We start from the raw sequence: 16,346 nt of genomic DNA, 5'->3' as shown, positions 1-16,346 counted from the left end.
AAAGTGATCTTCGTAGTCAAAAATGTCACTTTTAGACCTTTGCATTTTGGCCAAAATCTATTTGAATTACATTTATGACAGTTAATTTAACGCTTTGATGTTAAAGTGCATAAGTTGATAGTCTTACATGCTGAGTTACGTAGCTGTAAGTTAATAATTAAAATAATGGCAACAGGTTAAAATTCAAGGCCAAATGTAAAAATTTTACTCATTTCAAAGGGGGATAACTCACGTAGGGGACGGAAACACAAAATGAAATACGGCAAATATCTAATCAATGGAACCATGCTAAAAAGAATATGTAACTGTTGCTGTGTGTTTGTGTACCCTTTATAGATTACAGTCCCTCGAAAATCGAAACAAAGACAAAAATGACATTTTTAGACCCCTATAAACCAAAAGAGGATTGAATTAAAAATAAAATTTCTTGGCCAATGAATATTCCATTCAAGTACTATACATGTTATATATATTGTTTTTTTGTATTTGGTTTATAAAAAAGATACAGGTCTTTGAAATTAAGCAATTTTGCTAATCAATTCACACACTAAAACAAAAATAAAAAGTGTGAAAACTTCAAGGCACCTTTTTAAATTACGTATATTGTGCCCTATATAATACTTTATACTGAAGAAACATATTGTAATTTTCAAAATAATTATTTTAATTTGATAACTTAGAAATATTTGGACATGAACGAGTAGTTTATACTGTATGGAACCTGAATTGGATTGACCAAAATGTGAAATTACGAGAATTCAAAGAACTAGATAAACGACTAAATGATACAAAAGCAAGTAAAACTGACGTTTATTTCAATTTAAAAAAAATGTACATTTCAGCATGTACTTCATAAACATGCTTTTGAGAAAATGAAACACGAAAGAAATGGTTAGTTTTGCTAAACTTACAAAATAAAAAGAAGTAACTAATGAAATTTTACCTCAGTTCAAGTTTCTCTAGTAACAAAAATACGCTGATACCAATGATTAAAATTTAGTAGCATCTAAAAGACACTTCAATATATTATGTAAAAAAATTGAGTAAATTTAGAGCATTCCCTCATCTTCAAAAAAAACATCTGAAATAGAGGAAAAAATGAAATTTTTGGAAATTTTCGATTTTTTTAAGTACAATTTCGTCATTAAGAAATTCATAAACAGTTACTAAATTAGAGCAGACATTTACTTATAGATAGTTTTTCAATCTGAATCATTTTTACTGTTATTTTTTCATTAAAAGAGCTAGAAGAGTGATTTAAAATCTGAAGTAAATTGGCAAAATTTCAATCTTTGTTAATATCTCAGATTCAAAAAAAGATCCGAGTAAGTTTTAATTTGCTCTTTCTCAATAGAGATTTGTTTATAGAATGCGGAAATATTTATTTTTTAAGTGTAGGTTTATAACTTTTTTAGTTATTGAGTCACAAACTGGCAGCAATGAACTCTGAAAATTTAGGCTTAGCGTAAGCATCAATTTCTAATTTCAATAACGAAGCAACAAACAGTTTTTAAACTTTCATACTTTGCATTTTCACATAGATATGCATGGTTTACCTAAATAAAAATTTTCATTGAAATCTGTGACATGTCAGCCACAGCTGATTTGCTCATTTCACATGGAATGACCCAAATAAAAAAATAGAACCGACTTCAAAATTGCTCTAAAAAGTGAAAAATAATTTTATTCTTTAAACACTATCGATAATACTTTTAAACATAATTTTTGAAGTTGGCGAAAAAACGATAGATAAGATCATTCACAGTCATAACTGAACTACAACTATAAATTTAACCATGCCTTTTCTTCACTACCACATACATTATGCATTGATGACAGCATATTTGAGCAACGATATAAATGTTTCGTTTCTAACTTTGGATGATTTTCTGAAAAAAATATGAACGGAGCATGGTTACACTGGATTTTGCTTTTTGTTTTTGCGCCAACTTCAAAAATTATGTTTAAAAGTATTATCGATAGTGTTTAAAGAATAAAATTATTTTTCACTTTTTAGAGCAATTTTGAAGTCGGTTCTATTTTTTTTTTTTATTTTTTTTTTCAAAAATTTTTTTAACACTTCTCTTCTGTAATAAATTCTGCTACGTTGCTGCCTGGTAATCAAAAATTGCTTCTTGAAAAGGCTTAATCATCAGTCAGGCTTTATGATGACAATGAAAACACGATTTAGCGAACTTTTATTATGCTACGCCAAAATATTGCGGGATGGCGTTATTGATTTACATGGCCTTATTTGGCACACCAACCTAACATATAAATGAATAGGGTACACCGACCAGTTAGTGAACACCACCCAGTGAATGAACAGCGCGTCATTTTTTTTTTTTTTTAAGCTTCCAAAATTTTTTTCTGAATAAATTCACTACAAAAGCGTTCTTTATTGATATTCTAAGCTATCTGACACCTTATTGGTTACTTTGGATTCGTATTTTTTTTCTGGAAAAAACTTCAAATTTTCACTGCCGTGAATCGTTCTTTCTCTCTTTCAAAATAATAAGGCTGGTTTCATGCTAGCAATTATTTTGATACATATTATTTTTATCGATAAATTTTATTTTTTAACTCTACGAAAGAAAAATTAAGTATACATATTTAGGCTATGGATTTAAATTGTTTCAGTCAATGCAGAATGCGTAGATTTTCAGGTAGAGGGGTGTTCAGTCACTGGGTACAAAAAATTGCAAAAACCAAGTGAATGAACAATGGCAAAATTTCTTTTGATTTAAAAAGAAATTTGAAGCTTCTTTGAGATATTTTCATTTTCGTACTTTTTTGTAATGCAGAGTTTTATATGCTTATTTATTTATGTATTTCATTATGCTTCATAATTTTTTTATTTTTGTCTTTGCAAACAATGCACTTTATACTGAGTTTTATCTTTTATCTATCTATATCTCTATCTGTATATTAACCTACCTACCTACATCTATCTTTCTATATCGTTATCTCTCTTGATAGATAGATAGAGAAATAGAGAAATAGAAATATATATACAAAGAGAGAGAATAGGTAGGTAGATACGTATGTATGTATGTATGTTTGTATATAGATAGATAGATAAATAGAGGAAGATATAGATATATAAAAAATAAGAGGTAAATAGATATATAGGTAGATAAATATAGAGATAGAATAGATAGGTAGATAGATAGATCGATATATTTATTGATAGATAAATAGATAGGTAGGGGTTAATAGATAGATAGGTAGATAGAGAGACTAATATCGAGATAGATAGCTAGGTAGGGAGACTGATATAGAGATAGATAGTAGATATATAGACAGGTAGATAGACCGATAGATATACATAGGTGGATAGATATAGATAGGTAGATATATTGATAAGGAGATAGTTAGATAGATAGACAGGTAAAAAAGCAGGTAGATAGTAGTGATGGGCATAATCGAGATCTTTTGATAATCGAGATCTCGGGAATCGAGTACTTCTGATAATCGAGTGATTGATAATCGAGATCTTCTTAAGTCGATCACTCGAGCGATTGACTTCTCGAGATCTTCCGAATCGAGTACTCGAGCGATTGACTTCTCGAGATCTTTGAAATCGAGTTCTCGAGCGATTGACTTCTCGAGATCTTTTGAATCGAGTACTCGAGCGACTGACTTTTCGAGATCTTTTGAATCGAGTACTCGAGCGATTGACTTCTCGAGATCTTTTGAATCGAGATCTCGAGATGTTTTAAATCGAGATCTCGAGATGCTTCTAATCGAAATCTCGAGACGTTTGAATCGAGTACTCGAGTAGTTCATTTTCTGAGCCTTTCCAAAATTGAGTTGACTGCTACGGGGGTGCCCACTAAAAGGGGGTGGGGCATGGCGCAGCCTGTGCAACTAAAATTTTTAGAGCCGGTTTTTTGAGAGGGTTTTTTAAATCTCATTTTCGGAAGTGGGGGAGGGGGTCCATGGCGCAGCCTGCGAAACCGAAATTTTTAGAAGCGGTTTTTTGAGATTTGTTTTTTTAATCTCATTTCGGGAGGGGGGGGAGAGCTTTTTCTAGACGGATGCTCCGTAACATTTGAGAGGGTGCGCCATCGCCCTGCGAAAGGGGGGAGTGGACTCCCTTGACTTCAGTTGAATTCCCGAGTTGTTTTGGCAGGGGTGCGCTCGAAATAGGAATGTGACATTTAGCCTACCATTTAGGGGTATAATAAGGGGTGAACCCTCCTGGCTTTTAGAAGTTTTAGGCTACATTGGGGGGTATTGACACCCCCCTTTTAGAAGAGAGATCAGTACCACTGCCCCCAAATTCCATGAAAAATTCTAGTTTTTACATTTAAGTGGGTCTAGTTTTTTGTTGTTTTCCGATAAAATGAGCAGATACACCTTTTGTCCCCTTACCCTCCGGTAAAGTTCGAAATGCAAGCTTGTTTTAGGGGGTCGATTCGCTAGATTTTAGTCTTCATTTTGGGGTCGCAATCCTTGGGGGATGCAGGTTCGACTAAATTCCCTGTTAGCTTGTCAAAAACTAGGAGCTCGGCATTTGGACGACTGAGTGATTTATTCGATCGGTTATGCATTTGAACTAATGATTTTCAGTTATCACGTGATTATTTCGAATGGTTTCAGGCTCTCAAACACGAAGTTAATAATGTAAACAAGTAGGGGAATAGTTGCTCTGCGCAAAAGTACTCATTCTTTCCTAGTTTATAGCTTTGCTTTTTTTTTTTTTTGCTGTTTTTGTTAAGAGTAGTTAAGTATATTTATCTGACTAATACATGAGGAGGGAGGGTAAAATATTTCTGATTGCGTTTTCCAGAGGATTGGGATTCCCGACGCATTGAAAAGTGTACAAGTGTGGCTTGAAGTGCATTGAAGTTCATGATTATTTTTTTTCTTTCTTGATCCGCTCTTTTTTATTTTTCTTTTTCATTCGTCGACTTTAGGAATATGCAATAACAGTAAAAGTGTTGGAAGTGAAGTTGAAATGTTTCTGAGTGCATTAAAAAGAAATATTGAAGTTTGTCGCGTGGGATTAATTTTAGCTTCCACTCTTCGGCCCAATTTTTAAATAAAAATTACATTTTATACAGATTTTTTTTTTTTTGTGTGTGAAATTCCATACGCAAGATATTTGTGACTTCTTGTGTGCGTAGCATTTATTTTCGCGTGGGTAGTTAAATTTAAGTATTTTGCTTGTTTTACTCGCTTCTGTTTATGTCATATTCCTTATAGTTTCGTAAATGTTGATTAGTATATTTACTCAACTTAAAAATTTTCAGTCAATTAATGTGCTGATTTTATGGGGTTTTTTTTTTTTTTTTTTGTAAAGTTGAGGCAAAACTGCTGAAAATGCTTAGGCTCGCAACGATCCATTTCGGAACTTGAGGTTCCGTAGCTACGTTTCATTTTCCGTGCGCTGGTCCTCAAAAAGGTTAAAATTGATTGTCAAGTTTCCCTGAAAAGCAGATTACATATTCGGTTTTCAAATCATCCGAGATGCTCGATAACCGAGCATTCCACAACAAACAATATATTATACAAGAGAGAGCACGGGGGAGGGGGGTAAATGGCGCAGATCGCGCCATTGAAGTTTTGAAGAGGAGAGGGTAACTTAAGCGGGCTTTAATTTATTTTAGGGGGTTCAACGTCGCATTTGAGGGATGAGTGTCATCGCCATGGGGGGGGGGGCACCATTGCATTATAAACACCTTGCGTTTAAACATTTCATAAACGTTTTAACATGGCTGCCACAGCGTTAACAATCGCTTTAAAACGTTTACTCAACGAAGTGTGCTCTCTGAGTAACCCCATTCGAAAAAAAGCAGAAGCAATTATTTTATTCAATAACCTTATAGAATGACAGGGGTGACACATTTGAGAAGCAATGATTTGATTCTAAAACCTTATAGAATGACAGGGGTGTCCGTCCGTCCCTGTGAGCAATGGCGAGCTTTCTATGACAATCCCCCCCCTCCCCCAAGAAACGATAATCCGAAAAAGGGCTAAGACTACATTAAATTTTTAATTACACGGTTTGTACCATACCGGTCAAGGGCGCCCATATGCAAAATTTTAAGGGGGGAGGTTCTCAGATATTTTCCCCATAGAAACCGATTTCAGTACAGATTAGAGTTATTAAAATTTGACATTTTTAATAACTTATTGATTAATTGCCGGAGAAGAAATGATTTTACATTTTTGCAAAAAAAAAAAAAGTACTAAATGCAAGGATGTCCTAATTTCAAAGAAGAGGGAGGGGGCTTGAGCCCCCACTTGCTCCCCCCTATATGGAAGCCCTTGATACCGGTTTAATATATTTTTAAGTTTAACAACTCTCAAGTTTAAACCTGCTAGTGTCGCCCAACGACTTGCCCATATTAACATTATCCCTCACTTTTCAATAAAAATTGTACATACGTACGTATTTAATCTTAATAACTGTCAAGTTCAAAACTGTGTGGAAAGCGTTTCTCTATCCTTTGTTTCAAGATTTCACCACCGGATCACACCAGGGGCGGATACAGAAAACCACTTGAAGGGGGTGGGGGTCATGCTGAAGAAAGCCCTCCCCCATGAACGAAATTCCCGTTTTAAGTACGAAAAAATTCTGAAACTTTTTTGGGGGTCAATAAAAAGGCCCAAATCGGTCAGGAATAAGGCACATAATTGGGGATAAACGTTGCAAATTAATTTCATAAGCAATAAAACAAAATAGTAGTTCAAATATTTTCTTTGAAAAATAATTGATGTATTGAAAAGATAAGATACTCTCATCGTTTGCATTTTATGCATAAATTATTTGAACACAATGTGTACGGATACTATTCTCGAGAGTTCAGGGGGGGGGGTCATGACCCCCACGACCCTCCATTGTATCCGCCACTCACACAACACATGCCCCTCCATTAATCCGCTCATATGATAATTAACAATTTTCGTTCTAAAAATTCGTTCGATTATTAAGGAATCTCTCAATTATCGAAAATTTGAAGCCAAACATTCAACTATTACCCCATTCGAATAAAGCAAGAGAAAAGCAATCATTCGATTTTAAAAATCATTCCAAATCTATCCATTCCAAGAGCAAAGGGCACCACCTATGAAGCTCTTCTCCCAAGTGCACAACCCCCAAAAGAGACAAAATCCCCTGAAAATTACAATCCCGCATTTTACGTCAAAACTCCCCCCCCCCTCACCCCCTCTTATTTGCACCCATAGGAATGAATTACACGAGAAGTTAACCACTTGTTTTATTAAGAAATAATTAAGTACCTTTGTGCCGAGAAGTAACATGAAATAACAAACGTTTTGTATCCCAAATATACGGAGTACTGCAGAAACGTGTTTTGGAGTTTTAAGGTACCCTTTTTTCAACAAAATAGTAAGCTTTTACATATAACGGGCCATTCCTTTGTTACATATAGATGATTTGGCCATTTTGACCCCTTCCCCCCATGTAAGGGTACGTAAGGTTTTTCAAACCCCTCCCCCTATTCTTACGTAAGATTCCATTTCGTTTTTCGAAATAATGAAATAACTAATCTAATATCACTGGAATCGAAATTTAATTCACTATTATTAAATTAAACCTTTTTGTGTGAAGAAATATTTACTAAAAAGTTGGAATCTAGACTGAATGTGTTTCCGACATTTTTTTTTGTATATGATGCGATAGTAGTTAAAATAAAACATGCCATACATAGTGCAATTCTTTTATTATGTTTTACATTATTAATTCTTCGTAAAACAAATAAAAAACAGTCATCCTAATACGTTTTTATTTTCCAGACGCAAAAGAAACATCGGCTTGGAAAATACTGCGTAAGAATGCGTTTGAACTCCTCTCCCCCCCCCCCCCCCCCAAGTATGTAGACATTTTTCCAACCCCACCCCCTCGGGACCCTTACGTAATTAATGAATGGTCCGTAAAGACATCCAGTAATGTCCTTACATCCACAATCTCACTATTTTGCGTTGAAAAAAGGGTTCCTTGAAACCCCGAAACATGTGTCTGCAGTGATCTGTACACTGTAAAAACGATTCAGAAACGTTCCTGGAAAATAATGGGCAGCTGATGTGCCCAATATCTGCCAGTAACATATCTTGCAAATTCCATGAACTTTTTCCGCTAAAATTTAGTAACCTTCCTAATATTATCCTGGAAGCCTACTGAAAAATTCAGAAATCGTCCCGTTTAAGCCAGTCGTGTCCGTGAAAATAATATCTTGGCATCATTCTGATTTATCAAGAAAATTAAAAGAGCATTATTGCAAACATGGACAAAGCTATGCCAGAATTGCAAGTAAGTAACGAGAATTTTACTTGCCTGCAAATCTTGCAAAGCAATGCAGTCCACACTTTTTCGCTCCCTTTGGGAGTTTAATTAGCAGGGACGGGCCGTATTTGAAGCAAAGCCGATACACTTTATAAATACGCTCAATTAATCTCTAAACTGGGAGCTAAAAATATTTTTCACAACAGTGAAAAGTCTGCATTCTTGCGATTTGTAGCAATTCAGGAAACTTTTTGTCAAGAATACTTAATTTTTCCAGGAAGTACATAAAAACCATTAAAATCCCGAAACGTGACACGGAAATACCCAGTAACGTTTCGGAATTTTTTTACAGTGTATATTTGGGCTCTAAAACGTTTGTTATTGCCAATGACACTTGTATCATTACCCAATCGTATAGTCGAAGGTGAACGTAAGGGGGAAGACATCCCCTCAGGTTTTCAACTTAAGTATTCCCCCTTTTTACCCGAACTTTACTTTTAAGGCCTTTGACTTTACTTTAAGGTCTCTCAAGTTAGAACCTTATAAGCGCCTCCAACCTTTACTTCCACCACCGGGACACACAACACATGTCTCCCACAGACCCGTCCATGTGTTCATTCATTAACACCTTTCGCTCAAAACATATCATTAGACTACCAAGCATTCCCAAAGAATCATTTGATAATCAAGCATTCAACAGTATGCATTCAATTATAACACTATTCGAATGAAACATTCGAAAGGCAATTATTTGATTGTAATACCATTTAGATCGCAAGGGTACCTATTCCTCAAGTGTGCTGGCACACTTTTTAAAATTAGGGATCCTCTCTCCCCCTCAAGAAGGACACTCCCTAAAAAAGTCTAACGTCCATTAGGAATTTCAATGGCGCAGTCTTCGCAATGACCCACCTCCCCTGTGGGCTCCTCAGCGCAGCCCGTCTTTCTGGGGGAAGGGTTAAAAGGTTTCAATGCAAATTTTTTCGGAAGACAGAAAAAAACCATGCTCATTCATAAGTAAAATCATTAACTTTTCAAAGCCAGCCCTTCGACCGCCTAAATGACGGATCCGCCCCTGCAACTAAAACACTTCAGAAGCAAGGGTGCCCACCCGCCCTGAGGTCAAGCCTCCCCCCCCCCCCACCCTCAATATCGCAGAGACCTCCCCCCAACAAATGAGAAAAATACCCCTTAAAACACTCCCCTAAAAATGTCAATGTCTGCGCCATGACCCCCCCCCCCCTCCATAGGTGGGCACCCTTGTCAGAAGTCAACTATATTGAGAGCTTCATTCGATTATGAAATCGATCGAAGAATACACTGCTCGAGTGATTGACATCTCGAAAACTCAAGATCTCGAGAACTCAATATCTCGAGAACTCAACATCTCGAGAAGTTCAAAGCGAGAACTCGAGCAGTTGATCGCTCGAGCACTCGGAAAGTGACAATCGAGAACTCGAGCAGTTGATCGCTCGAGTTCTCAGAAAGTTATAATCGAGAACTCGAGAAGTTCATCGCTCGAGAACTCGAAAAGTGATATTCGAGAACTCGAGAAGTTCATCGCTCGAGAACTCGAAAAGTGATAATCGAGTACTCGAGAAGTTCATCGCTCGAGAACTTGAGATACGATAATCGAGAACTCGTGGTAATCGAGTTCTCGAATGATCTTGAATAATCGAGTGATTCGATTATGAGAACTCGATTATGCCCATCACTAGTAGATAGATAAATAGATTGATTAGGATAATAGATTGGCAGATATTTAGATGTACAGACAGATAAATAGGTAGATAGTTAGGTACATAGACAGATAGATAGATAGATAGATAGATAAGTAGATAGATATAGATAGATAGATAGATAAATAAGTATATAGATTAGTAGATAGATAACTAGATAGATAAGTAGATAGATGGATAGATAGATTGATATATAGATGGATAGATAAGTAGATAGATATATATATATAGATAGATAGATAGATAAGTAGATAGATAGATCGATAGATAGATAAGTAGATAGATTGATATATAGATAAGTACATATATACATAGATAGATAGATAGATAGAAAGGCTGATATATAGATAGACAGAAAAATATATGGATAGCTAGATACAGATAAGTAGATAGATAGATAGAAAAAAAAAATAAGTACATTAATAAATGGGTAAATAGACATACAGATAGACCGATCGATGTGTAGATAGAAAAATAGATAAAAAGGTATATTGATAGATGGATAGAGATATAAAAAGATAGATATAGATAGATAGATATAGATAGTTATATAAATAGATAGATAGATAAATAGATATAGATAGATAGATCTCAAAGAAACTTAGTTTCTTTTTGAATCAAAATTTATCATGTTCATTTACAGGACCAATTTGTGTTCATTTACTGGTTGGAGGTGTTCATTCACTGGGTCGTTGTGCCATTTTTTCTTTAAACACCTAAAAAAGTCGGAAGCGGTACCATTTAAGTTTCCGCGATTTTTTAGGGATATTTACATAAATCAATTAAAATGTTTTAACTATTGCGGTCAGTAGAGTATAGAATTTAAAATTACTATTATTTTTAAAAAATGAAATTGTGCTTAACTCTTCATTCACTGGTCGGTCTACCCTATCATGGACATTTCGCGGCACCCCTTGCCTCTTCCTACGGCACCCTGTTTGAGAACCCCTGAGCTACATAAATTTTCCTCTAGACTTACGCAACCTTTTTTCTTGTATCAACGTCTCGATTGTTGATTTTATTTATTTTATTTCATTTTTCTTCATTTCGGAATTCAGAAAAATGTATATCTCATAACAGAAGATCACCGAAACCAGCCATTTTAAGTTTTTGAACTTAAAAGTATATTATTTGAAGAATTTCTATCTATTTTCATTTTTAGGTAAATTTAGTGCTGTGCTTTCTTGTCTATTATTACTTTTAGTTAAAAATAAACTTTTACTGCTTTCTGCTTCTATGCACAGAAAATAGGAAATTGTGAAGTATTTTCCCTCTGTTCTTATTTAAGAAAAACCACTCGCAGTGTTTTCTTTCTATCTACAACACATTCTTTTTCTTTTTCAAGTATCTTTAAAAGTGTTTCTTCCCCTTAATTATTACTTTTTTTTAATCCGAGCAATATGCGTTTCTATTATTTGTTCTTATTTAACTAATTCTAATATTTTTGTAAATATGCTATAGGTTTTGTAAATACATTACAACCATCGTTACCTACACTATAAAAAAAAGGGGGGGAGCACTACTACATACCAGAAAATTACTAGGAAACCAGGATTCCACAAACTCTTCTAAAAACCCATACAGCTTCTTTCTTAAGTTCCGTTATAACATAACTAAAGAAGAAACTGTGCCGGTTACTACAAACGTTTGAAAACTTCGGGAACTCATACCAAAAAGAGTAAACATAAGAAAAGTCAGCGATCAAAATTTTTTTGAATAAAAGCAACTTTTTAGAAATGATTTTCTCACGGCGTCCGTCCTTAAGTAAAAATATGACCAGTCATAACTAATACACAAAAATACAATTCGTGTATCTGCCTTGCATTTCCAGCATTCATAGTGCGGAGCTACAGCTAAAGTCGGGTTTAATAAAGTTGACTAGTGACAGTACACCTTCTTAATGTCATCTTTACTTAAAAAAGAAGCTGTATCGTCACTAGAAAAGTTTATGGAATCCCAGTTTTATATAAGTTTTCTAGTAATACTGCAGGGACTTTTATTATTATTTTTATTATTACTATTTTGTAAGCAATCACGAACTGCTTATTGTTTTCACTTGACCATTGGATGACTTACATCCTGTAACGTAATTTGATTTTTTGACCGGTCTTGATGGGGGAGGGGAAATCTTTCTTATAAAGTTATTTCAGAATGCTTTCTTAATCATTCAATGGTATAATATTCATCGAATTCCAAAGAAAAATATAAATATTATAGTTCATCTAATATGGTCAAAAATTGTAGTTTGTTTCTTCAACATTAAAGAGTGAAAAATCCTACCACACCACCTCACCTTTCAAAAAACACAGACACGTTTTTCGTGTTAAAAGAACTCCTTTTCCAAATCAAAAGATGTGAACTTATGCTTAAAAAAGTATCCGAAAAAAAAAAACGAGCTGATGTGTGCTTCACATGACTTCCTTTTACTCCAATTTAATGTCATTTTCCCATTATTGGTAATTTTAATGTGATTCAATAATTTACTTTTTAAATATCACCAACAGTGGCCAAATTGTAACCAGATTTTTTAAAAAAAACGCCAAATTTGTCGCCAAGTTGGCGACAAAACTTGGCGACCAAAAGACTGGCGATATATCGCCGTGTCCGCCAAATTGTAACACCACTTGAGCTTACATCGAAATTAACAATGATTCCCCCCCTCCCCAAAAAAAGGAGCAAAAGATCTCCTTAGAAACAACCGAATGCAACCAAAAGGGGAGGTGCACAAGGAGACCCCACTAGGAGTCTACGTACCAAATTTCAACTTTCTAGGACATACCGTTCTTGAGTTATGCGACATACATCCGCACATCCGCACATACATACATACGTACATACAGACGTCACGAGAAAACTCGTTGTAACTAACTCAGGAATCTCAAAATGGATATTTCGCGTGTCTATACGTTCTTAGGCACTTATTCACGTGTGGTCGAGTCGAAAAAAAACTCAACATTCATTCAGGGGTGAGCAAAATGGAAATTAAGGTCGATTTTTGAGAGAAATTTTTTTCGCGAATACAATACTTCATTTTTTGTAAGAGAAAGAAAAAAAACATTGAAACATGCTGCTTACGGATGCGGATGACAATGCGGGCGATGTGCCCGTGGCGGGATTTGATCCACGGACCTTTATGACGGTCACCCAGTGCTTTACCTCTAAGCCAAAAGAACCTCTAGGCAAAGTCGGGTTATGTACTCTCTAATTAGTGCATACCACAAAATATATGTTTACATTTTGTTTCATAAATTTGTGCATTTATAACTTTCCTTACATAATTTTATTTTTTAGCACAAAGGTATTTATATGCTATTGATTTTTATATGTGTTTAATGCGCGCACATTAAAGAGTGCTTTAGTATATATTAAATGTAGTGAAATCCAATTACAACGAACTGAAAAGGTCCGCAAATCTTGTTCATTGTAACATGAATTTCATTGTGATGAAATTGAAGCAATGAAAAGCAATTAAAATGAGACTGAAAATTTATTTCGTTAAAATGAATATTTCGTTGTATTGGCATTCGCTGTAACGAGATTTTACTTTGGTATATTCATATTAAACTGAACGTTTTAATTATTTCACTTAGTATTACATCCAACCTTTTCAATTAAAGTAATATAAAAAAATAACAAATAAAGAACGATCAAGACAAAAATCACACGAAAAGTTACCGAACTACTTTCAAAGAACTGACTGACCTGTGATGAAGACAGCTTTGTTTTTTGATTTGACCCTGAACCTCGGCAAAGCATTGTCCGTGATACTGGCCAACAAATAAGAAATATACACAAAACAGCAAATAGATGCAAGGATTTTAAACACACATCCGAGACAGCTGTAATAAGTGAAGTATCCAAAGCCCGTCAGACACGTCAAACTCACCACATGTGTTACTATTGTGTTGAACATTTTAGAAACAAATAATCCGAAGCGTCACCGTTGGATGAGCGCTCCAGCATGGTTCGGGATGTGAAGACCAGACAACTAATCAGCCATTCTTGTCAGGTGCGCAGGTTGCAGCATTTGGCTGTTTAGAGATATTATTGGCGAACGTCTTGGAGAATAGTGAGAAATTATACTTTGGGGGGGGGGGAAGCTAATTAGTACAGATACGTAATGAGATTACTTCACAACGCTCAGATAGCTTTGTTGGTAGGTGAGCTAACAATTTTTTTAAGCATATACAGAGAGTTTATTAAGCCTTGAAATGATAACAAATATTCATTAAAAAAACTAATTCAAATTTCTACATAATTCTTTTATTTTGATAGTTATCTCAAAAAAAAACGAGCTGATGTGTGCATCACATGACTTCCTTTTACTCAAATTTAATGTCATTTCCTCATGATTGGCAATTTTAATGTAATTCAATTGTTTACTCTCTAAATACCACCAGCAGTGGCCAAATTGGAACCAAATTTAAAATTTAAAAAAAAAAATCGTCAAATTTGTCGCCAAGTTGGCGACAAAACTTGGCGACCAAAATACTGGCGATATATCACCAAGCGTCCGACAAATTATAACACCACTTGAGTTTACATCGAAATTAACAATGATTCCCCCCCCCCCCCCAAAAGGGGCAAAAGACCCCCTTAGGAACATCCGAATGCAACCAAAAGAGAAGGTGCACAACTAGGCCCCACCAGGAGTCTAAGTACAAAATTTCAACTTTCTAGGACATACTGTTTTTGAGTTATGCGAGATACATACACACATACACACATACGCACATACATGCGTACATACGGACGTCAAGAGAAAATTCGTTGTAATTAACTCGGGGGTCGTCAAAATGGATATTTTGGGTATCTGTAGGTTCTTAGGCATATATCCACGTGTGGTCAGGTCGAAAAAAAAAAAACTCAACATTCATTCGGGGGTGAGAAAAATGGAAATTAAGGCCGATTTTTGAGTGAAAATTTTTTTGCGAATACAATACTTTCTTTTTGTAAAAGGAAGTTAAAATCCCACAACATTAGTACACGTTCAGCCCCTACACGTGCACCTTCCTTAGTTCTGATAAAATTTAGATGGCTTTTAATCTCGCGCCAGGCACTAGCACAGCCAAAATATAGAGTGACACTTACTAGAGCAACCACGGAGTGTGTGTTTGGTGGTATAAGTTCTTTATATGGATGTAAAATGTCATGTTAGAATCAGCAGTATTTCTTACAAGTGGTACCCACACAGCTTTGCCCATAGGTGAAAATTAAAAGGTCATTTGGTTCGCTTGTATATTTACAAATAATAGAAGACAAATAACTCGCCAATTTCCTATGTTCATTTGCTTGCCCATGTTACGGTTTCACGTTATGATGATTTGGTAATTTACACGTTCCCGTTGTGATAATTTGCTCGGTAAAAATTTCTTAAATTTGGAATAGAAAAAGAACAAAATCGAATTTTCGAAAAATCGCTTCGAGGTGCACACCCCCATGCTATAAACTAGTTCTGTGCTAAATTTCATGAAAATCGGCCGAACGGTCTGGGCGCTATGCGCGTCACAGAGATCCTGACAGACAGACAGACAGAGATCAGGACGAGAGAGATCAAGACAGAGAGACTTTCACCTTTATTATTAATAAAGAATTAAAGCCAAAGGTTCCCGCAAAACACCTCTTGTGGTGTCCCAGGGATTTAGTTCGTTCGTAGCCGCCATTTATGTGTGTGTGTGTGTGTGGAAGATAGATAGGTATAGATACACAAAATATATGCGGGGGAAAACGGTTGTAACAGCATGGAGTGTTTTAATAATTAGTTCTCGATGATGAACCATAAAACCTGAGGTAAGTTCATCCGGACGTAAATCCAGGACCGGATTTTTTATATGGTTTACTGAACACTTGTACGTTTGGCAGTTTTACTATGGGTGTTAACAGATAGTTTCTATTCATATTTCCCAAACAGTTTTGCTATTTTTCTTGAATAGTTCCATCGTTTTGCTGCGAAAACTTTCACTCCGAAATGAATGTTTATGCGATTCTCAAACAAATTCGAGCTGACCAAAATCAACGCTGGATTTGTTAATCATTAAAAATCTATGACAGAAATTTTAATCACCTTATTTAATTCTATAGAAATACTCTTATCATTCTTCTATTTACACTCAACTTTGTTCTATGAATACTTCGTTTTGATAGCATCGCGTGTTCTTAGTCATTAAATTCAAAAAAAAGGAATTAATTTATTTGCATACGTTTTGTGTCTCTAAAAATTGAAAACATATATTCATTTACTCATTTTAAAGTTAAATGAGCAATTAAGTTGCCTCTACATTTTACAAAAATTACTTTTATAATATGGTAGACTAGTTGCGTTGCCCGGCTTTGCCCAGTCTACCTTGAAAATA

At 35.1% G+C, this 16,346-nt stretch overlaps 1 protein-coding gene across 1 annotated transcript in view; it reads right to left on the bottom strand.

The window, feature by feature from the left end:
• The window catches only part of LOC129217522 (short-chain dehydrogenase/reductase family 9C member 7-like), a 30,488-nt gene extending 16,567 nt beyond the window's left edge, over positions 1 to 13,921 (bottom strand). The window contains exon 1 of the mRNA XM_054851838.1: positions 13,696 to 13,921. Within this exon, the coding sequence (XP_054707813.1) occupies positions 13,696 to 13,906 (211 nt within the window). The 5' untranslated portion in view covers positions 13,907 to 13,921. The remainder of the gene's footprint in view (positions 1 to 13,695) is intronic.
• Between the last annotated feature and the right edge of the window lie 2,425 nt (positions 13,922 to 16,346).

Source organism: Uloborus diversus, chromosome 2, assembly GCF_026930045.1.
Source record: "Uloborus diversus isolate 005 chromosome 2, Udiv.v.3.1, whole genome shotgun sequence".
Taxonomy (NCBI): domain Eukaryota; kingdom Metazoa; phylum Arthropoda; class Arachnida; order Araneae; family Uloboridae; genus Uloborus; species Uloborus diversus.
This window is presented reverse-complemented; position numbering and strand designations above follow the sequence as displayed.